The sequence below is a fragment of the Felis catus genome, chromosome C1, assembly GCF_018350175.1.
Source record: "Felis catus isolate Fca126 chromosome C1, F.catus_Fca126_mat1.0, whole genome shotgun sequence".
Classification (NCBI taxonomy): Eukaryota; Metazoa; Chordata; class Mammalia; order Carnivora; family Felidae; genus Felis; species Felis catus.
In genome coordinates, this window is record NC_058375.1 from 27,932,809 (window position 1) to 27,955,890 (window position 23,082).

At 52.6% G+C, this 23,082-nt stretch overlaps 1 protein-coding gene across 3 annotated transcripts in view; it reads right to left on the reverse strand.

Annotated features, from left to right (window-relative positions):
• Positions 1-22,354, reverse strand: part of STK40 (serine/threonine kinase 40) — a 40,577-nt gene extending 18,223 nt beyond the window's left edge. The window contains exons 1-2 of one of the 3 annotated variants that reach the window (XM_006934572.5): positions 21,971-22,354; positions 1,380-1,499 (exon numbers count right to left, since the gene is read on the reverse strand). In XM_006934572.5, the coding sequence (XP_006934634.1) occupies positions 1,380-1,491 (112 nt within the window). In that variant the 5' untranslated portion in view covers positions 1,492-1,499; positions 21,971-22,354. Of the gene's footprint in view, positions 1-1,379; positions 1,500-10,200; positions 10,692-21,535; positions 21,728-21,970 lie in introns of those variants that run through there. The other 2 variants (XM_006934571.4, XM_006934573.5) reach the window with 2 other exon arrangements.
• Between the last annotated feature and the right edge of the window lie 728 nt (positions 22,355-23,082).

Here is a 23,082-nt window from a genome sequence, read left to right on the forward strand (position 1 = left end):
AGTTCCCCTGGTAGTCTGAGGGGGCCGCCGGGCCCGTCAGAGCACCCGGTTTGGGGAACTTCTGTACTTCTGGAGATGTACACAGCTCCTTGTCCTTTGATGGCACCCCGCCTGAGCTTTCAGATCATACATAACTCAGACAATGTCACAGTGTCACTTAATGGCGCTTCACTGCTCTTAACATACAGCTGAAACTTCTTTTTCGGCTTCCAAGGTCTTGTACGATTTGGCTCCCGCCCACCTAACTGATTATGTTTCCCCACCCCACCACCATAGTCCGGCTACACTGCGCTCTTAGGTACTAACTTGTTAAGCCCTTTCCTGCCTCTGGGCCTTTGCATTTGCTGCTCCTTCTGTCCAGGATGCTTTCCTCTGCTTTTCACATGGCTGGATCCTTTTCACCCTTGGGTGTCAGCCCAAGTATCACTTCCTCATACAGAACCTTCCTTGTATACACCCCCTCTAAACCCGTCACTCTCACATCGTCTTATTTTCTTCCTTCAAGGCCCTTACTGACCCGATGATGATCTTGTGCAAGGTTTACTCTGTTTCTTTTTCCAACTAGAATATGAAGTTCTGGTGAGTGCAGTAACTTGCCTGTCTTGTTCACTGCTGCAGCCCTAGCAAATCGCCCAGGCCTGGCACGTAGTAGGCACGGGGAACCATCTGATCAACGCCTGGGGCTGAACCGTCCCGTGCCTATAAGTCCAAGACAGCGCCCCAAAGCAAAACTCACACCCAGTCTCTGGCTGGTGGAAGAGTTGGCGTCCTCAGAACCCAGCTCACTCCTGCAACGCTGAGCCCAGCAACCCAGATTTGCTGGGCCTCCAACATCAGGCAGAAAGGCCCTGCTGCTACTCTGGACCACCGGGAACCCCCGCTGGGAAGTTCCACGGGACTTCTGTGCCAATTTTATAAGACCTCTGGAGGGCTATACCAAATGCCTCCTGGAATTACTTGTGCCCTCCAAGAATGGTCCAAGAAGTGCCTTGGATGATGGACCTTGGGTTCAGATGCAGCTTGTGTGCCTCCCATGGTGGCATGGGGCGGGGGCACATGCGGGGCTCCATGGGGGAAGAGACAGCTTAGCTCTCAGCCGCAGCGGACCTAAGGCTCATGAGGCTACGACAAAAATGACAGCTGTTGGTAAGACATGACCTAACGCTCTGGATCTTCCACAGGCACAAAGAGACTGCGTGTGGAGCAGGGAAGCTAGGGCCAGGCCGGGGTGGGTCAGGCCCTGCACTGTGGTGGGTGTGGCACTTCACCCTGCACTGCTGCGCCTAGGCCTGCCGCCCCGCTCACCATGTCAGACTGCGCCTGCGCCCCCCGCCCACCCCCCCCCCGCAACCTGCCTCACCCAGTGGTCAGAGGCTTACCCAGGATGAATGGTCCAGCTCTCTTTGCATTATTTCCGGAAATGCCACCTCCTAGAGCCTTGGCCCTGGCCGACGTTTCCCCAGCTCCTCTGTCCGATGCTCTCCGCTTCATTCTCAGCTCTAGACAAGACACAGAAGAGCCCTTCTCACTGAGCAAGTCAGCGAGTTTCCTCACGCGAACTCAGCCTGCAAGTCTGACTTGGGGATGCGTCACACAGCTGCTGCTGCTGTTCCCGCTGCCGCCGCCACCTCCTCCCCCTCCCGGAGGAGCATCAAAGGTTCTCAGTGACAAAGAACCACAGCTCCTTTCCTTGGCATTAATCAGGGGCTCAAGGGGAATGTCCTTCCAGGCAGCATATACTGGCTACAGAGGTGGGCAGCCAGCCCATCTCAAAGGGGCCAATCAGATGCAGAGAGGACACTGGCTTTGTGTGGATGCAAACTGAGGTCCCCGAGAGACCACCACAGAGACAGAGAGGAGAGATGGCCTGGAAGTGGCTGTTCCCAAGGTGAAGTCTTCCCCCCAAATACCTGTAGCTAAATGGCCTGAGGTGCTGAATCCTGGGTCCCCCTGCATCCCCACTGGTCCGATCTCTGGGGTGTGGGGTGGAGGGGGCCCCAGAGGACTCTCATGCCCACCAAGTGTGAGGATGGCTGCCCCGAGGATCTTCTCTCTCAAACTCCTCTGACTCTTAGGTCCTCTCTGATGGAGGAACACCCCAAAGTTGTCATGGGGGGGGGTGTTACTTTTTCTTCTCTTTCTCCTATTTTCAAATTTTTCTTGAATGACTTTTAAGAAAAACATATATTGTGCATTTAAGAGCCAGTTAAAGGATGCCCTGGATGTGCCTGGAAATCCCTATCTCCTCCAGGGTTAGGAGGAAAGATGGACACAGGAGCCAGATTCTAAAAGATATTAACCTCTGGATGTGGATTTAAAAAGACAAGAGTTGCTCCTTCCAGCCGCCTATAGTTAACAGCTTGGGAAGGCAGTGTCCTGGACGGCGGGGGGGCAAGGACACAGATGTACACGGATGAATGGGCAGGGAGGGCAGAGGGTCACAGGGGTGCCTGGGGAAGGCCAGCTGCCCGGTCCTGAGGAGGGGCCCTTGGCCCTGAGGGAGCCCAGGGAAAACCCTGTGGAAGTGACACTGAAGTGGGGTGCGCAGGGGCCAAGGTCACTCCAGGCAGGGGGACCTGGGTGAGCAAACCCACACAGGTAAGAAATGGCACGTAAGCAACCAACTCCAAGGAGTTTGTGTTGGTGGAGCGTATGGCCTGAAACAGGGGGTGGTGAGAAGTGACCCAGAGAGAGGGACAGGGGCCAGATCTAGGGGACCTGATGGCCAAGTTAGCAGTGTAGCCTTTATCCTTCCATAAAAGGCCTGGGGGACACCGAACCCCAACTTCTATAATTTTTTTTTCATACAGAAGTTATTGGCATTCCCCGCAGAAATATTAGAAAACACAGATCTGCAAAAATAAGATTAAAACGTACCCATAATCTCAGCACCCAGATGTAATCACCGTTAACATTCAGGCAAAACCATCCTGTATGTTTACGTGCGCACACTTCTAGTTTTCGTTATTACAGGAATTTGGACCACACTGTGATACCATTTTATAAGCTTCCTTTTCTCCCATCTAAAATACATTATGAGGGTGAATTTTATGGTAGGTGAAATGTATCTCAATAAGGCTGTAAAAAAAAATTATGAACAACCTTACATGACAATATCCAGAAGCATCACTTGAAATATCTACCCGGTCTCCTTGGTAAGAATATATCATAGTTTATTGGTCCACACACCCATCAGGACATCTGGGGTTTTTTCCCCTATTTTTTTATTAACTGTTACACACATACAGCTTGACATACTTGTCTCTCTCCCTCAGGATTAATTCCAAGAAGGGGCACTGCAGGGTCAAATGGAGCACATGTTTCCAAAGATGCTTGACATACACTGTCAAGCTGCTCTCAGGGAGGCTGTCCCAATTTATGCCACATCAGTGGTGTGGGCGAATAAGTCCCAGAACCTGCACTAGGACTGAATATAATTTTTAAGAACTGCCAATTGATGGGTAATAAAAAGAACATCATTGTTTAAATGCCTACCTAACTCCTCAATTATTCACGAGGTTGAACCTGTTTTACATACATACTGGTTGCACGCATTATTTCTTCCACGAATCAGTTCATATTCTTTTTCCATTTTTTACTGTGTTGAGTGTATTAGTCTTATTGATTTTTAGAAACTCTTTATATAGGAAGGCTATAGCTGACATATGATGTAGTTTCTCTTAATGTTTTAACATTTTGCTAATTTAAAAAACAGTGACATGCTTATGTAGTCAAATAGCTCTCTTTTCCTTTAGTTTGTTTGCCTGTTATTCCTGGAAGGCCACCCCTAATCTGAGAACAGGTGCACATTCACCAGTTAACTTAAATCTTCACGTGCTGCCATTCTGGCCCTTATTCTAAACCCTGAGAGCCTGAATCCAGCAGTGAAATGGAATTCAGGAGAGATGGCCTGGCACACCTCTGGTCCAATCTACCAGGCTTGCCTCTCATCAAGCCCCTATTTGTTTTCAGAGCTATGCCACTGAGGCGCAGACCCAAGACTTCATTCTGAGAGTAACTAGGACCATGTAACTCAGTAGGCCTTGATAGCTCCCAGGTGGAGCAGAAGCCCCAGTTAGGCTTGGCCATGATTTCTGCCAAAGAGGCTTATGCCGGACGCAGATTCAAGATCATTCCTACGAGAAGAATGAAACTGCTTCGAGAAAAATCTTAAAAAGCTGGACAGTAATGTGTCTGGAACAGTGTTCTTGCCCTTTGCCTGGTTGACTTCTCTGCATCCTTCTCAATTTAAATATCACCTCCTCAGAGAAGCCTTCCCTGGTATTTCCACCGCCACTGGGTCCCAGCACTCTATTGTGGAATTTTTGTTCACAGAATTTTCCGTATTTTGTGATTATGTATTTATTTGTGTGCTTATATGCTTAATGTCTTCTCCCCACCACTAGACTAAAAATTCCACAAGGAAAAAAAATATGTGTGTGTATATGAAACCACTCTACCCCCATATATATAATATATATGGGGTACAGTGAGGGGTACAATGGTTTTACATATATATATATAAATATATATATTGGTATATATATATTGGTGGTGGTTCTTGCTGGGTCAGCAGCCCTGCGCTGGAGCTGCCCCTGCCCTGGGAGATGAGCTGGTTTCGCTCCCATTCCGACCATCTTTGCCATCTTCCCTGGAACACTAAGCCCCCTCTCTCCTCCTGGTTCCCTGGAGAGCACCGTGGAGGCTCCATCGTATCTGTGTAGACACTGCCTGGACGCCTCCACACACGCCTGGTCTAGACAACAGTTTGTCGGGAGCAGCTGCAGCACAGACAATGAGTGGGCTCAGCCTGACCCCACCCACCCCACTCAGGATTCAGCTCAAGCAAATGGCTTGGGAACCGCTCCAAAATGGAGGCTGACAGAAGGATGGAAGCAGACGGGCAGGGAGAGGGAAAAGACGCTGGCAGGGGAAGCGGTGGCAGGGCTGTTTCCCTTCCTGAACATCCATCCCTGCCACCAGGGCTGGGGGAGCAAAGGAAGCCGTGTGAAGAGGCAGGCCTGGAAAATGGGGAGCCGCTAACAGGCTCACTGGAGGGGTGAGCAAAGACAACCCCCCTGGGGATAGACCCTCCTGTCCCCCGCACCCCCACTGACGTACAGGGAGGATGTGCCTCACCCAAAAATCATCCTGACGGGCTCTCTTCCAGAGACACACCTGCAAATGGTCCACAAATGCTCCCGTGGGGAAGGCTGCTTTGAGGGATCCTGGTTTCACAGTGAGATCTGCGAAGTGAAAGGTCTGGCTACCCTGGTCTAGAAGGACTTGGGGCCAGGCCCCTCCAGAGACATTAGTCCTCAGCCGGGGTGAAGGACCCTGGCCCAGTCTGGCTAAGGGGCAGCCATTTGCCTGGTATTTCCTGGGCCTACTGCTCAGCTCCCTGGTAACTCAGCAGTCCTGGCTTAGAAGTCTCCCGAGCTTTCAGTCTGTCAACTATTCCATGCACTACCCTCCCAAGTTAGCACCGGTTCCCTTAGAACCTGCACTCACCAGGAAGCTCAGGGAGGCAACAATGGGGGTGAGGGGAAGAGGCTAGGAGGCAGGCACTGAAAGAGAACCAGACTGGCACCCCCCATCTGCAAGCTGTGGGCCTCAATCCTGAGAGCTGGGGGTTCACTTGCTTGGGCCAGCATCGGAGGGCCAAAGCTCTGTGACAGCCACCACGGCATGCCCAAAGGAGGGGGGTGCCCGCCCTATCCTGTCTATTTGGGGCTAAGGTCATTTCACTCTAAAGCTGTTGGGTGATGTCAGCCCAGCTCTCCCAGAAGGCAACAATGGCTGGGCCATTAGCAACACATAAGATTCTAAGGCCCGTGGTGCCAAGTCCAGTGTGACAGTACACAGGACAGCTGGGCGGGGTAGGGCCAGGCAGGGCACTGTACGGCAGGGCATGGTTCAACACGGTGGATATACCTACTATCAACCCCAAAAGGAGGTGGGTTGCAAAGAGAGATGGCGCTGAGGCCTCCCCAGCTCGGTCTTTCCTCAGTTCCACCTACCATGAAGCAGTTGGAGCCTGGCCGAGCCAAGGAGGGGCCCCATCACTCACACCCAGAATCACCCCCTCCACTCAGGTATGCAGACGCCCCATGCAGCGGACATTCACACGTGCGCAGAGCCAGGGGGAGCACCCCATCCCCCTGCAAGCATGAGAGGCAGTGATGGAGCCTGCCCACTGTGCAGAAAGTTCTGCACTCCACCTTGTCCTGGGCTTCCTGCTGCAACTTCTGGGTTCCTGGAGAGATGGGTAACCCTGCACGCCAAACCAGTCAAGGCAGAGTGCAAGGGCAGTCCCCGAAAGGAGCAGGCAACAGACCCAGGCCCGGTGCACTGCTTGCTGTGCGTGTGTGTGTGTGTGTGTGTGTGTGTGTGTATGACAACAATGGCAGCTGGTAGCCACAGTTTGTTAGCAGCTTCCAATGCCTGCTAGGAGCCAAAGGACTGTGTCTACACTCTAGGGTCAGGCTGAGCCGATGGTGTCGAGATTCAAGCTGTCCCTGTCAGCAGCCCCTACGCCCATTCCCACATTTCCCGGCTCTGTCAAAACAAAACGAACCAAACAAACAAAAAAAATTCCCTGAGTTGGGCAGACTTCTGTCTTCTGGACTTTACCTCTGGCTGTGTCTACTGAAGGCAGGGACCCGCACCACTGGGCAGCCCACCTGGCACTTAAAAGTGAGGGCAGGGCTCCCACCCATCCCTGGCCTCAATCCTGTTTGCTACACATGTGTCAAGGGTCTGTGCGCCTAGACCCACATCAGCCCTGGAGGGAGGGAAAAGAGTCTCGGTTGACAGGACACTAAGGCGGCACAATAACATGGTTAGAGCAACGTGTGTTAGTCTTTTTTCACAGCACGACACAGAACCATTTGTATGACACTTGGGGGTGAAAGAACAGGGGACCCCAGCTGTCCTATGCCTGGCCCGGTCACCCTTCGGCTGAAGGGAGCACCATCTTGATCCCCATAACCCACACTGGCTGGGAACCTCAAACTCAGCGCAAGCGTTTAGGAGTAAGTCCAATCCGGTGTAAACCCCAGGACGATCACTTGATAGTGATAAGATCTTGGACAAGTTACGTATTCAGCATCTACAAAATACAGAGCACAACACCTACCTTAGGAAGTTGGTCTAAGGATTAAGTAAGATAAGCCACGCAAAAGTGCCTACCAGCATACTGTAAGCATTTGGTAACCTGTGCTATTATTAGCTTCAACACAGTAGCTTTGTATCTCTCCTGCCCAAACCGAAAGGGATTGTTACTAACTGGGCACCGAATGGGTGTGTGTGGTGGGGGAAGAAGGCAGAAGAGGGTACCCAGAGTGAAGGCTTAAGAGACCTTGAACCTGCCATTGGGCTGTTGGCCTAGCACTGAAGGCCAGGGGAGTCTGATGGCCAGCCCGAATGACACACTCAGCTCAGCGTGGGGAGGGGAGGAGGCCCAGGGGGCTGGCCGAGCTGCTGAGGAGGGGCGGGGTGCCCAGCAATGGGAGGGCAGAGGCAGACAGCACCTCATGCTCTTGTCTTGTTCTGTTCACGGGCCTAGGGGGAAGCAGAGGCTGGAACACCGGCTGGCAATTATCAACTCGGGGCACAGTAAGGGACTGTCCAGGATGATGAGGCCGCCCCACATGGATCCTCTGTCATGATCCAGTGGAGGGGTGGGGAGGAGTCTGGAATTGAGACCTAGTGCCTCTAGTCCAAGACGTGCATTTGTCAGAATGACTGAATTCTAGATTTAAAAGATCTGTAAGACTCACTGTGTGTAAATATACCTCAATTAAAAAAAAAAAAAAAAAAAGCAAGCTGCAACCTTAACCAAATGGCCAAAGGTAATATCACCAACACCAGAACTGACATCGTGTAACTCCTGATAAAATCACAACTTACGTTATTATCATTTTGCCCCAAATGTGTAACCAGAATGTGATCATGAGACAAACCCAAATTGAGGGACATTCAACAGAACAGTCCTGTGTGCTTCAAAAACATCAATGACTGATAGTTAAAGGAAGAATGAGGGACCAGTCTGGATTAATGGAGACTAGAGACAAGTAAATGCAGTGTGTGATCCTGGGCAGGGGGGTGGTCTAAAGGATATGACTAGGTAACTGACAAAATCTAAATACGGACCGTATCGATGTCAATTTTCCTGAATTTGAAAATTGCTCTGTGGTCACACAGAAGAATGCCCTTGCTCTGAGGTGACAGATGCTGAAGGGTTTGGGGGCAAAGGGTCACAATGCCTGCAATTTACTCTGAGGTCAGAGACCGGAGAAAGTGCAAGCCACTGGACGGAATAGTTCCTAAGGCCCTGGAGGAATCTGTTGTCCAGATTCACAAAGGGACTCCTTGTGCCCACAGTGGCAGGATGCGGGATCTCACCCTTGCTGGGCAGAGCCAGGCTGGCATGAACAGGAGTTCAGTCTTGAACGACCCTCTTCCGCCCCTGCAAACGCTGTGCTAAAGGGAAAAAGGAGGCTTTTGTGCAATCTCTGGGTCTGCCACCTGGTGGCGTCTTTCTGCAGCACACTTTCATCAAAGGGTTACTGCATCAGGTGCACCAAGCAGGGGGAACCTCTCTTGCGGCTGATCAGGGAGGATGCAGGAAGGACTCCGGGAGAAGGCCCCACTTCAGCTACCTGTGTAAATGGGGCTCAGACTAACAGATTCTAGCACCTTGCACGTTCTCCTCTGCTCCGGGACCTGGGCCTGCAGGGTTTCTGTCTTCGTGGCGGGGGTCCTCCGATGCCCTTCTGGTCTCAGGAAGAAACCCTAACTCCTCAGACCCAGGCGAGCTCTCCGGCTGCACTGCGTTAGTAGGCCCCCAAGATCCACCCACACCAAATGACTCACAATTCCCTGAGTGTGCCATGAACACCCTCACCCTGCCCTCTTCTCCCTGGTTGGCTCATCCTTCTCCCTCCGTCCTCACTCTGAGTCCTTTCCTCCTGCAGCTCCCAGAGCACTGAGCAGACCTCTGTCCCCTCCCACGGGTCCTGGAACCATGGTGTGTCTGACTTCCACCACCCCTGAGGGAGCAACTCCAATTTACCGCTGCTTCCCTGCACCCTGCCCGGGGCCTGGCACACTGCTGAATGAGAAAACGGACTGCAGAACTGTTTGTTACATGCCCAGAGTACATTAAGGACCATACTGGGGCAGGGGACAGGGATGACCCAACTGGACGCCAGGTGTACGGATGGATGGTCCACCAGCTCATGGCAGGAGACAGAATCCAGGGTCAGGGAGACAAGGGGTCACAGCTGCACGTAAGTGGGCTGCAAGATGCTGGGAACCATTTGTCCAGGCAGAGCCCCATGTCAGAAATGCCTCGATGCCTGGGGCAGGGAGGGTTCTGGGCGGGCTGATCATCGGGGGTTGTGCTTCGACAGTGTTTGCTGCCGGAAAGCAGACCCCACAGAGGAGTGACTCATTCACAGCACATGCCTGAGGCTTGCGCCTGACCCCTCACTGGCAAAGGGACAGACTAGCCCCCTTTTGGCTGAATCCAGTGAAAAGACCTGCTTTCCTGCAGCAAGATGCGGGGCATGTGAATGATAGTTCGTCCTGCCCCTACACACCAGTGACAGGTCCTCTGGGTCCCTCTAGGCTCATGGTGTGAAGGTCCTTCTGCTGGTCAGAAAAATTCCTAGCACTCTTGCTATCCCCAGAAAAGGGAAGTTCTGGCTCAACTCTGCATTTTATGTGACTATACCTGGAAAGAAATACCAAGGCTTGGGGTGAGCAGTGTGAAATATGAACACATGACCCAACTAAGACCTGTAGATCTGCTTTATAGACCAGACACCCCCACACTAGAGGTCTGCCAATTCCCTCGAAAATTCTCCAGGCTCATTCCTAGATGGTCAATTTCGGACTCGGAGCCCACATGGGAGGCCCACACCCTCACATGAGCTCTCACGGCAACTAACTTTTGCACAGAGCTCTATAGCTTACAAAGCGCTTTCCCGTACATGACTGTAACTGATCCCTCCCACCTCTCCTCAAACACAACTTTTTCTAGAAAAAGAAATTGAGACTCAGAGATACTGAGACCTGCCTGAAGTTACCCGGCTGGTTGTTGAAAGAGATGGGATGTGAACACGGGTTTCCCAACTCTGAATCCCATATTCCTTGTACTTGACCACACTGCTTCCTTGACTGCTCCTTCCCTACCTGATGATGGCTATGGTCCTAGGAGTGCCAACCAGAGAGAGGGGGGTACCCTCTGGATTTCCTCATAAGCAGTCATTCTCCTGGAATCAGGGAGCTGCCAGCCAGAAAGCTGCAGGTGAGCAGGGAGAGAGGGGCCGTGCTTGTCCCTGGATAAGGAGGTGTTTCCGGCCCCCGAGCAGGTCTCTCTGGAGAGAGGGGCCAAGTCGAGGTGGGGTTACTGAGATATCCTCCCAACAGCCAACCAGGCGGTGTCCCCCAGCCCTCTGTGACCCAAGCATTCTGGAAGCCACCCCCACTGCACCCCAATGCTCACATGCAGGGGCTGCTACCAGGGCTCCCAACTTCCTGACAGACCCACTTTCCATCCACAAAGTCAACTCAGGAAACCAAAGGAATTCACAGCCCATGGAACTAAGTGTTTCGAAGCATAGACCAGGGACCCAAATGCCAGGTGGGAGGGCAAGATGGATTTTGAGGTCAGATAGGTCTGGGTTCAAATTCCAGCTTCCATCACTTACTTGCTTTGTTTCCCTGAACTAGTCACCTGCCTTCTGTGAGAGTCATCTACCCTCTCTGGGCCTCAGTTTCCTCATCTGTAAAAGAGGAAACACTAAAGGGCCAGATGCGATGCTGTGGCTGGCTGTGTCATGAGGTCTTTGCTGGGGAAGGTGAGGGGTCCCTGCTCTAAGTGGAGGTAACCTCCCTGGCGACAAGCCTCTCTGGGTGCAATCCTTTTTGAACTATCACTTAATGGGTACCTACTGCCTGCCAGGAACCATTCTAGTGTCTTCCTAGATTTTCTTTCCTTCTCACAACTTGATGAAGTAAAGATTTCCCCCTTCTACTGCTGACCAGCCAAGGCCTAGAGGCCCTGGCCAGCTTACCGGGCCCAGAGGAGGCTGCCTGAGACCTGTTCTCTTCTACTCCTGCTAGCTAGAGTGAACGGGGGCTTTGTGGTCAGCTTTTCCTTTGAGTTTTAATGGCAGCCACCCCGAAGTAGGCATGAACCCTCTCCCTGGGAGTCCGAAGGCTATAAGGAACCTCTCCAGGAACCCACTGGAAGCCATTTGCTTCAGAGCTCAGGATGGAGCTGGGGGATGGGGAGGAGGATTAGTAATCCCTTGGCTTCAGCCAGGACTCCCTGATGACAAAGATTCATGCATGCGCTGTCATCTTCGCTGTTCCAAAACAGTGTGATGATTTTGCTCATTTTGAAAATGCAGGATATGTACAGCTCCAATTTGTCAAGGATACACAACATCACACCATTCCCTAAACGCCGTTGCCTTCCTGCCTCGGGGTTACCGAGTGAGCTGGCGGCTTCAAACCAGAGCTTGCTCTCACTGCCCGGGGTGAACCCCGCCCCCTGAAGCCCGGTCTGCTGGTCTGCTCGCAGGCAGGCGCAGGAGTGTGGGAGAGTACCTACCTGCAGCAGCCAGGGAGGAAGTGACTCAGCCCAGTGGGAAGTGGGAGGGGCGGTCAGAAAGAGGGCCCTGTGCCCAGCCTGCTCCCCCTCAGCACATCCGCACCAGACCCATCCTCTGTCGCCGCCTTTCCCCAGCGGGACCACAGTGTGACCAGCGCAGCAGTCCTGGGGGCCAGCGGGGGCCCAAAGACCCCACTGCTCACAGAGAGCCCAGTGTCTGCAGCTCGGAGGTCCAGCTCTGGTCTCCTTTAGGAGGCCAGATTCACATACAGGGAGATTACGTAATCAGTGATGTCCCTCTTCACCCCGCTGCCCTGAGGAAGTCCCCACTGGGCTTCTCTGTGGCCTCCATGACGGCTGGGCGGGGAAGACTGGAGGCGAAAGGCCTCTGGCCAGGAGGATGTGTTCCGGAGTGATTCCGGGAGGAAAGGCTCCAGGGCTGTGCACACACAGGTGGACCCGTGGGCCCTTCTGGGGCAAAGACAAATAAATGGAAGAGAGACCAGTCTCTGCAGATGGGGCAAAGGGCTTCACCAGCGGTCACTCTGAGCGCCACCAGAGCAGAATCCAGGGCAGCAATGCCAGTCCTGCCACCAGCACACCCCTCCCAAGGGCCTCCGGAAGCAGCTGATGTGACAACAAATAATCCGTCACTGTGTGTGGGTGTCAGAGGAGGAAGGGACAGACTTAATAGCTCTTTCTCAGGCCGTGCTGCTCTGGTGTCTCCCATCCAGAGAAGGAGCCTGGGGAAGCAGCCAAGCACACTGGCTCGGGAGGCATTCCTGGTGGCCCCTTGGCTCTGTGGGGGGCCTTCTGCCTTGCGCAGTGATGGCAGACCAAGTCCCTGACAGCTCTCCCCTTTCATGCCAGCCTGCCCTGCTCCTGAGGGGACCCATCCTCAGCTCAAACCATCAGTTCCTGCCTTGTGCAGTGACTCAGCCGGGGAACAACGCCTGCCACGGGGTCCCACATGGAGTTCAGGTTCTTGCCACCCACAGTGGCCCCAATCACGCGGGGAGAAAACAGCAAGTGACTGCAGGAAGGCTGGCTGAGTCTGAGAACCACCCTTTGTGTCCACTGTGCAACCTGAATATGTGCTTCTGTGCTCCACGGTCCCCTCACCTACAGGAGGGGGATGGCGCTGCCCCCACACAGGGTTCCCTGAGGACTGCCGGGAGCCAGCGTGTGGGAGGCACTAGACAAATGTTAAGTTTCCTTCCTTCCACCCCAGATTTCCAGAGCGACAGACGGGAAAGCCCGGGCCAGGCCCAGGTACACGTGATTCTCTCTCTTTATACTGTTTTTAACAGCAAAAATCACTACCATCATGCTGTAAGAAAGGCAATTTGGACTGAGGTCAGCAAACTGCTTCTCCGTAACTGCCTCTATCAGCAATTAAATTCAGGGGCAATCCGGGTGGCTCAGTTAAGCGTCCAACTCTGGATTTTGGCTCAGCTCATGATCTCACGGTTTGTGAGTTCGAGCCCGGCGTTGAGGCACTTTTAGTGCGGAGTCTGCTTGGGATTCCTCTCTCTCCCTCTCTCTCTGCCCCACCCCTACTCACACTGTTTCTCAAAATAAAGAAATAAACTTAAAAAAATTTAAATTCAATTCAATTTCACAACTTTGACCATGAACAATACAGTTCAGAAATGCCGCTGGCTGGGAGGGGCAGGGTCGCAGAGGCTGATGGCAGGCTGGGCCAGCAGAGTGCCCCTCGGGGAGCCATTTGGAGGGGAGGCCTACATGAGGATCTCACCTATTCTGAGCCACCAGGAGGCCAGCCAGGGCCAATCCTGAGATCCACAAGCCACCACTGACAGCGCACACAATGGCAAGAGCATGTTCATCATATGTCTGTTTGCGTGTGTCTCTGGAGAGGGTGAGCTCCTAGGAGCGAGGCCTGGGCCTTGTCCACTTCAGAATGCCCTGCATAGGCTCAGCAGGTGTGCAGAAAACATGTGCTAAACCACAGCCAACACAACAGAAGAAAATACATGGCCCGGACCCAGCCTTTCCAGTTCAAGGGATTTATCCTACAAAAATATCCACACAAGTCCACAAAGATAAATGTGCTCAACGAGGGTTCCTACAGAACCATGTGTCGCAGCAAAAAACCACAAAAGATAAAACCACAAAAATCAAAACACACGTAGACACTCACACACATCCAGACAGGAAACACTCTAAAAGTCCACCAAGAAAGGACTGGTTCACTACATCATGTTCCATCCAATGGAATACAATGCAGCCTATGAGACTAGGTCTGCACCTGCTGGTAAAGATGTTTACAATATATTACATTAAAAAACAAACAAACCAACCAGTACTCTGTGTATAATACGATCCCATTTGGGTAAAGACAAAAAGATCATACACAAGCTTTTAATATGCACAGGAAATTTCTAGGAGAAACTTAACAGTGGATACTTCCCGGCAGGATGAGGGGCCCAGGGAGAGGAGGGAGAGTTTATGTCATATTCTTCCATCCTGCTTAACTATTTTATCATACACTACTATAACAATACTTTCTTTTAAATCTCAAAAAATGTTTAACCCATTAGAATTGTTAAGAGTAGTAACAGGCCCAAGGGAGGCTGGGCCTCAGAGAGGGCACACTTGAGGGGGTACGGCACAGGACACATGCAGAAGTGCCCGGAAGGTACCAGCCCGTGTGCCGTTGCAAGGCTGCAGCAGGAGAGTCGGCGGGAGGGACAAAACCACCACTCTGGGCACACTTAAGCTCTCTCAGGTAACTTGCAAACATGCCTAGAAGGAATTTCCTGCTCGCCAGCTGGCATCCAGAGGGGCTGGGAGGACCACCAAAGCATTCGAACTGGAGACCTGGAACCTGGCTCACGATGCCTCTTTCAGAACACTCACAGACCCGCCAGCAAAGGGCTTAGCTGGGCCTTATCAGAGCCGCCCCTGGGTCCTGACTGCGGACTAGAAATCAGTCTGAACCTGCTACAGACAATAACACCTCATGTCTAATCCCCATTACTACCTGAGGAGCAGGCAGTATTATGTCCATGTTACAGGGGAGGAAATGAAGCTGGAGACAGTCAGTGACTGGTTCAAGGTCACTCAACGAGCAAGTGGCAGAAGTGGGCTTTGAAGCCAGGTAGGATCTGAGCCTAGGCCCTTAACTGTTAAGTGATACGGTTGATAGTCTCCTTACTCACTAGCCATAGGGCAGGAGGGGGAGGGACCTGCCTCCAGAAAGTGGTAGTTTCCATTCTGCTGGCAAAGAAAGGACTGCTTCAGCTTTGCCAAAGACCCTTCCAGCTCTAAAACTCTATGAGTCCAAGATTCCACGTGGATTGGACTCCCTGGGGCCAGAGTGGGGCCAGGGTGAATGGCGTGGCATGGGCTCTAGAATCACACAGTGTAGGCTGGAAATCTGGCTCTGCTCCTACTGCCTATGAAGCGGTGGACAGGTTACTTAACATCTCTGAGCCTGGGGGTTCTCCTCCGTAAGAGACAGTCCCTCCTTCCTTAGAGTCTGAGAAACATTCAATCTGTACTGCTGAGTACTTAGCAAAGGACCTGGAAGGTGGTGGCAATCTGCCTTTTTTTGGCTGGTTTCCTTCCGGTTCCTTCAGGAGGGACCACGTTGGGAGAGCAGTCAGAGGAGAAAGCACCCTGTGGAATTCATGCCAAACACAGTAACACCAGGAGCTCCACGCCCGCTGCAAAATGTAGGACTCTTGCTTTCTAGGGCTGGCAGATGCCAGAAATGGGGTTCCAAATGCCCCACCGAATTCTGGGCTAGCCAGTGCTAAGGTGTTCCAAGGAACTGAGCTTCTCTCTACAAGCACCTGCTGTCTCCTTATCACACCCCAAACCAGCTCTGCCCCAAACCCAAAGACAAATGACAGGCACATCAGTCCTGCTCTTGCCAATTCCCACCACAATGTCCAGGCTACTGTTTCTTCTTCCTGGATCCTTGGGTCACAGACTCTTTAAAGGCTAAACATCTTCTGTCTCTTTGGCCAAGTAGGCGGCAGTCTATAAACATATTTAGAGAGCACAGCTTCACTCTGAATGACAAGAGCCCTTCCCAGTTTTCTCTGGGGCTTCCCAAAAACTCGACTTGCTTGGAAATCATCAAGCCTGTATACTACTGGACGGTGAAAGCTCTGGGGAGCCTGAACTCACTCCTGAGGTAGACTGCCGTCAGTCAGAAGAGGATGACCACCACAGAGCTGCAGCCTGTTCAGGGCAAGGACTCCTCAGTGTCCCCACAGGATGGGCTACCTCAACCCAAAAGACTACCTTTGCTCACTGGAGCAAAATCAGGCCACTCAAGTTTATTAAAAGGAGGCCTAGAAATTCTTCAAGAAATAATAATAATAATAATAATAATAATAATAATAATAAAAGGTACTCTGAAGCAGCAACCTCTTCTAGAATCCTGCACATCCCTAAGGTGGGCCAAATCATATATATGCAGGCGGTTACTACAGCTCTGTTTGGAGAGCAAAAGACAGAGAATAACCTAAATTTATTAGTAGAGAGCTTGCTGAATACATTACACACATCCACGATGAAAAACAACCCAAGCATCCATGTGCCAGAATGGGACCATCTCTAAGACAGTATAAATCAAAACAAACAACACCATCCTCTTCTCTCATGGGTCTTGCAGATCCTGAGAGGATATGCAGGGCTGCTGTGGGCCCTGGGCCACCTGCCGCAAGGCCACAGTGTCACCTGAGCAGGTGGGAGAGGAAGAAATGCTCTCGCTTCAGGCCACTTTCTCTTCTACCTTCTTTACCCCACAAACCCAAGGACAAATCTTGTGCCAACCTCCCCCGTTCCGAAGGGCCTGTCTGCAGCACACTCTCTGCACAGCACAATCGATTCTGGTCTAGCTCTGCACTCCCATAGGGCTCGGAGACGAGGGCACCAGGGCAACTTCCTCTCATCTCTCTGGTGGCTCTGAGTCCTAGGCGGCCTCGGGCAGACACCTCTCCTTCTTGAGAAGAGGGACAGAGTCTGCAAACCCAGCCTAGGGAGTAAATCCAATCTCAAGATCTCTTTCCAGATAAGATCTCCAGGAAACAATGGGAAAGCCACGTACAACCTAGAGGTATGCTGCTGACCAGGACCCCATCAGCTGAAGCAGTGTGGATGGCGCAGAGTAAAGAGCTGCTCTGTAGGGCCACCTGAAGGCTGGAGAAATCACACAAGTTTTGCAGACTCAGCCAGTTGAGTTTCTGAAATACTGCACAAGGTCACCTCCCTGGGCAAATCTGGGCAGAGGAAAGGTGAAGGGAGGGGAGCTGCCCTTCTCCTAGGTGCTGACTCAGGCGTAACCAGAGGGAAGCCTGGCCCCAAGCTGGACAGGGTGCCACAGACTTTACAACTGATGCTGTCCCGTGAGATGCACTCGGATCTTACTGAAGGGAGCGGGCAGATTTCACTGGCCACTGTCTTCTCCCAAGCCTCTGCACTACCATTCGCTATGTCACCCAAACCAGGAACTTGTGGGTCACCTGCCACCACTGCTCCTCCCTCAACCATCCCTTCCAAATATTCCTAGAGTCCTACTGATTTCTCCTCAAACAGCTCTGATCTCTGCCCTTCCTCTCCATCCCAAATGCCTCTGCCCTGATCCAGGCCCACACAAGGGCTTGCTCTGACCATTACAACAGCCTCTTCCTGGACTCCAGACCCACTCTCTTCCCAGTCTACCCTCCACCCGCAGCTAGAGGGCTCTTGGGAAGATGCAGGCCTAATGGTGTTCCCTCCACATAAAACAAAGCGTTCCATCACAAGATCTTGATGCTTGAGAAGTTCAAGCATCTTAGACTGGTACCTACCTACAAGATCTTGATGCTTGAGAAGTTCAAGCATCTTAGACTGGTACCTACCTCTCCAGCACATCCTACAGCCAGGTCCTTCACACCCTGTGCTAGAACCTCTTGTGGTTCCTAAAGATGCACATACACCAGCACGCATCCAGGCCTGTGCCACGCTGTTCCCCCGCTTGGGGTGCCTTGTGAGCCCTCGGAAAACTCTACTCGCCATTTGGGAGCTAAACTCTGAGGCCTTTCCAAAGCTCTCCCCAGTCTCCTCCACATCCCCCAGTGGAACTGCTCCTTCCTCCTGGTTCCCATTACATGCTACAAGACTTCTGGGAAAGACTTGCCAAACTATGCGAGTGTTCATTGGTTAGGCCCCTGCTAGACCACAAGCTCCTCCAGGGCAGGGGCTACCTCTCTATTCTCCTTCTGCCCCTGGCACCCAGCACACCCCAGCCACGTACGGAGCCCTGGATTTTGAGCCACTACATACATCAATGTGTGTGATGCTTCTTGGTGATACTAATTCAGATACCAGACAAGGGTATCTAATAGGGACACACGGAAGAACCTCTAAACATCTTTTCTGTCATGAATACTTTAAAATACAATTTTTTCTCAAGTACTCTTCTATTTTTAAAAACAATGGCTCTTAAAATTTTTTTTTGACATTTATTTATTTTTGAGAGACAGAGCATGAGCAGGGGAGGGGCAGAGAGAGAGAGAGAAAGGGAGACACAGAATCCTAAGCAGGCTCCAGGCTCTGAGCTGTCAGCACAGAACCCAATGTGGGGCTTGAACTCATGGACCATGAGATCATGACCTGAGCCGAGGTCAGATGCCCAACAGACTGAACCACCCAGGTGTCCCCCAAAATGGTTCTCTTAAAGAGCTGAGCTGAATCATCCGCATGGCTCCCACAAAGACCGGGTAAACGCCCCACAGATTTCCTTTTCAGAAAGAATACAATGAAATTCTGTGATCTTGTGATCCCTCAGAACACTTCTTTTTTTTTTTTTTTAATTTTTTTTTCAACGTTTTTTATTTATTTTTGGGACAGAGAGAGACAGAGCATGAATGGGGGAGGGGCAGAGAGAGAGGGAGACACGGAATCGGAAGCAGGCTCCAGGCTCCGAGCCATCAGCCCAGAGCCTGATGCGGGGCTCGAACTCACGGACGGCGGGATCGTGACCTGGCTGAAGTCGGACGCTTAACCGACTGCGCCACCCAGGCGCCCCCCTCAGGACACTTCTGACAGCTCCTGACAGCTCCAAGGGACGCAGTTCCAGTTGCGACTAATTGCTCCCACTAATTCTTGGAAGTTCTTTCCTGCAGTCTGTAATAACACTTACCAAGTATTTCTCAGTGTGTGCTAAGTGTTCAACCTGCAACGTCTTACTTAATCCTCACAACTGCCCTCCTAGGGAGGGGCCTTACTGTCCCCACTTTATAGATGAGAAGGCTGGCCATGGAGAGAATAAGTAACCTCTAGCGACCAGCAGGGCTGGGATTGGAACTCAGATCTGTCTTACCGCAGAGCCAAATAGGTTCTTAACGCCCACAGTCTGCTGCCTTCCCAGGTCAAACGAAAGGCACAGGGGAGCAAGCGCAGCACCCCCGGCCACAGGCCTTTGGAGAAGGCGGTGCTCGTGTGACCTGCAATCCTAGGACGAGAGGGACACATGCACCAGGTACTTCTGTGCTGGGCAGAGAAGCTCAGAGCAAGGCAGGGAGCCTGCCACCTGCCACCCATGGCATCCAGGGCTTTCTCAGCAAAGATCCCCCACCCTGGCACCAACTCTCCCTACTCAGAGGCCTGCAGGGGCCTCTAAAGATGACTCCAGTCCTGGCTCTCCCCTCCTCAGCTGGAACCAACTCCAGAGAGATCACTCTAAAACACAGATCCAATCATGTCACTCCTCTGCTTAGAAACCTTTTCACTGCCCTTGGCATAAAGTCCTAACTTGTTAACGTGGCATTCCCTTGTCAGCCTGTACTGCCTTACTTTGCACCATGTCAACTTTCATACCACCATACTGAACAATCTGAGGTTTCTGGAGTAAACTACGCGTGTACTCAGGTGCTCCTGGCTGGCTCGGTCTGAAGAGCATGTGACTCTTGATCTCGGGGTCATGACTTTGAACCCCACGTTGGGTGTAGAGATTACTTAAATGAATAAGTAAATTAAAGCTTTTACTTAAGAAAACCCCAAACTATGCGTGCCTTTGTCTTTCTCTAAGTAGAACACCTTACCCCTTCATTCTCACTGATTAAGCCTTCCATCCTTCTAGACACAGCTCCAGGGTCATCACTTCTGCCAAGTCTTCCCAGGATCTTTGTGGGCTCCTACAGCCCTGTGCCCGCTGCTACTAGCTTTTTTAGACCTATTTTAACTACTTGTTTACAGATCAGTCTCCCTTACCCAGACCATGAGCTTCTTGAAATATGAATAATAGGTAACATGTATCATGTGGCAGATATGGTTCTGTGTGTTTTACATGTGTTAATTTTTTCAAAGTTTTTTTTAAGGTTTATTCATTTTTTAGAGAGAGAGAGAGAGAGAGAGAGAGAGAGAGAGAGAGAGACAAAATGCGTGAGTGGGGGAGGGGCAGAGAGAGAGAGGGAGGCACATAATCTGAAACAGTTTCCAGGCTCGAGCTGTCAGCACAGAGCTCGACATGGGGCTTGAACCCACAAACCGAGAGATCATGACCTGAGCTGAAGTTGGACGCTTAACCGACTGAGCCACCCAGGTGCCCCAATTTTTTTAAAGATTTTATTTTTAAGTAATCTCTACACTGAACGTGGGGCCTGAACTCCCGATCCCGAGATCAAGCGTTACACCCTCCACCAACTGAACCAGCCAAGCGCCCCTACATGTGTTAACTTTTTAAATCTTCACAACAGCTCTAGGTAATCACCCATTTTACAGATGAGGTCACTGAGGCACAGACAGCTTATATCACATGCCTACTGACACACGTTTAGAAGCTGCAGGGCCAGAATTTGAACTCAGGAAGTCTGGCTCCAAAGCCCACTCTTCACCACTATACCATAGGGTACTTGCCTCTCTAGGCAAGGACACTGTTGTTGTCATTCGGGGAATGAATGAATAAATGAGAGCAACCTCCACAAACCACTGGCAGAGCAGGGCCAGCAAGGAGTGCTGGAACAGCTCACAAGCACTGTTTACAAACAAGGATTCTTTTGGCTTTACAATGACATATTCTGCTCTTCCTTATCTCATGCAAAACTAAGCCAAGAAGGAAAGGTGCCCAGCCCAGAGTGACTACCTTCTTCCCCACTGCTCTCAAAACCAACCAAAGCCAACCGGTTTCTCCCGTGACTTAAAACAGAGCAAAGTCTACTCTGCCACCGAAGGCAGCTGTCATCTCTTCCTTCCGCCAACGGGCATCAAACCTAGGGAGTGGGGGTTAGCAGAGAACGTAGCATCGGAAATCCCAAAGCCCTTTCCCACCGCCTGGAAGGTGTGGCCGAGTCGCGTGGGAATGGGCGGGCCAGACCCGGCACAGCAGGTGAAACTGACCACAGCGGCGTGCTCTCTCCTTGGAAAAGGCCGGCCAAACGTAGCACTGGCAAGCAGGTAGCTCTGACCCGCATCTGAACGCCTCCCGCGATGCGAAAATTTCCCCAGCAGCGACGGGTGAGGGCTCCTGGAGGAAGCCCTGGCTGGCCCGCCTTGGGGACTCGTTCTAACTTTCAAGTCCCTTTCGGGATCGGGAGGGAAGCATGGAGAGGCAGAGGGTGTCTCCTGGGGAAGACCTGGCTGAGTTCAAACGTCGGTGGCCTCACTAACTAGCCGAATGACTCCGGGCAAGGCTGGCAGCGCCCACCTCCTAGAGCTGCGGCGGGACCCAGGCTCCCCGAGGCCGCCCGGTACCCCGAACGCAGCAGTCCCCGCCCCCGCCGCCCAGGAAGGGCAGACCCCAGAAGAGGAGAGGGCGTTCACTGTTGCCATTTCTGTCGCACCGGGACGGCCTCGGGCTGTCACCCCGGTCCCCGTGCCACAGCCGCTGAGGCCCGCCGCGCCAACCCGCACCCCCCGCCCGGCTCCCCGCTCCGGGACCCCCGCCCTCACCTTCCCCCGGTGCTCAGCGCTGCTCGCCCATAGTCCGTAGCCTGGAGCCAGGACTGCTCGGCGCTCCGTCCCGGGGAGCCGGGGCCGGGCCGGGGGCGTGGGAGCCGCTCACCGCCGCCTCCCAGCGCAGCCACCCGAGCCGCCACCGCCGCCGCCGCCGCCTCCCTCCATGGCTGCGGCGCCGCCACCTGACAACGGAAGTGACGCACCGCCCCCTCCTCTCGGGCCAGAGCCGCAGCCCCACCCCTCTCCCCGGACCCCGCCCCTCGCCTGTGTCTGCGCTCTCACGGCCTCCGGATTGGGGTGCCATCTTGAAGATGGGCGGAAGCCTTCAGGCAAGAGTCCGGAATCCGATTGACGATTGGCTCAGAGTGAGGTCTGGGCCGAAACCTGTGAAACGATTGGAGACTGAGACTCTAAAGGGGCGGTACTTACCGCTTATCTACGTCTGCGGTGAGGCTGGGACGCAGACACCGCCCCCGCCCCGACTCCGCAGGTCCTCGAGTGCCCTACACTCGCCCTGCTGGGTTTGGAGAAGTCCTCCGCAGCTGGAAGCTCGGCCAGCGCTGTGCATTTGTCAGAGAAATGGCTCTTCCTTGATCTCCATTTCTCGGTTTCTGGAGCCCTGTGCGGAGAGCGCTGGAATTAGGCTCAATAAAATGACAGAATTCCTGTCTCAGCCCTCACAATTTATTTCCCTCTGGGCCCCTCGCCTTTGTAGAAACCCTGCTTCAGCCTGAAGATCTCTGGAGTCTTGACCAGGGAGGTTTACAGTGAAAAGATCCTATTAACGATTCCAGCTATCTAGCCTCAGTCCCTCCTGCTGCAGTTTCGGTCCCTTTCTCCTCCTCCTCCAGCAACCACGCCCTCCATGAATCAGCTTCTTGCACCAGCAGATGAGCCCTTTAAAGGGATTGCATCAGGCGGGTGACTCACTGGGGCCCTCTGAGAGCCTGGCTTCCCTCCTCTGGCACCCAGAAGCAGCTAGAAGGGCTCAGTGGCAGCAGCACCAACAGCCATGGCCCCACTCCTTTGTCTCAGAGGTGTGAGCCAGAGTGCTGGCCGCATGTGACTGTCTTAACTCCTGGGTGTCTTTCCAGCTGTCTCCTGGAGCACTCTGTATCCATGTGTGGGCACATGTGTCCAAACCGGTGTGCACCGCTGGGTTTTCTTAGGGGCGTGTGGCCAGGTACACATGGATATGCATTTGTCGTCTCCACATAGGCAGTGCCAGGACATGAGAGGCGATGTGACTTGAGTCTGGCTGCCTTCTCCTGTCCGTCTCTTTGTCTCTCTAAATGTCTGGTGCCCACTAAGCTGATGGGGCTAAGTGACAGCAGGAATCAAAACAGCTCCCAGTGCTGTGTTACAGCACTTTAGAGACATCAGTGTTGGGAGTCTGTTTACAGATGCAGCAGCTAGAGCTCTGAGAGGGAAAGAAACTTGTCCAAAGGCGCATAGCTAATAATGGCAGGGCTGTGATTTGAACCAAGTGTGGCAGATTCCAAAAGGGTTAGATTTGAGTCCTTGTTGCATCTCCCACAAGC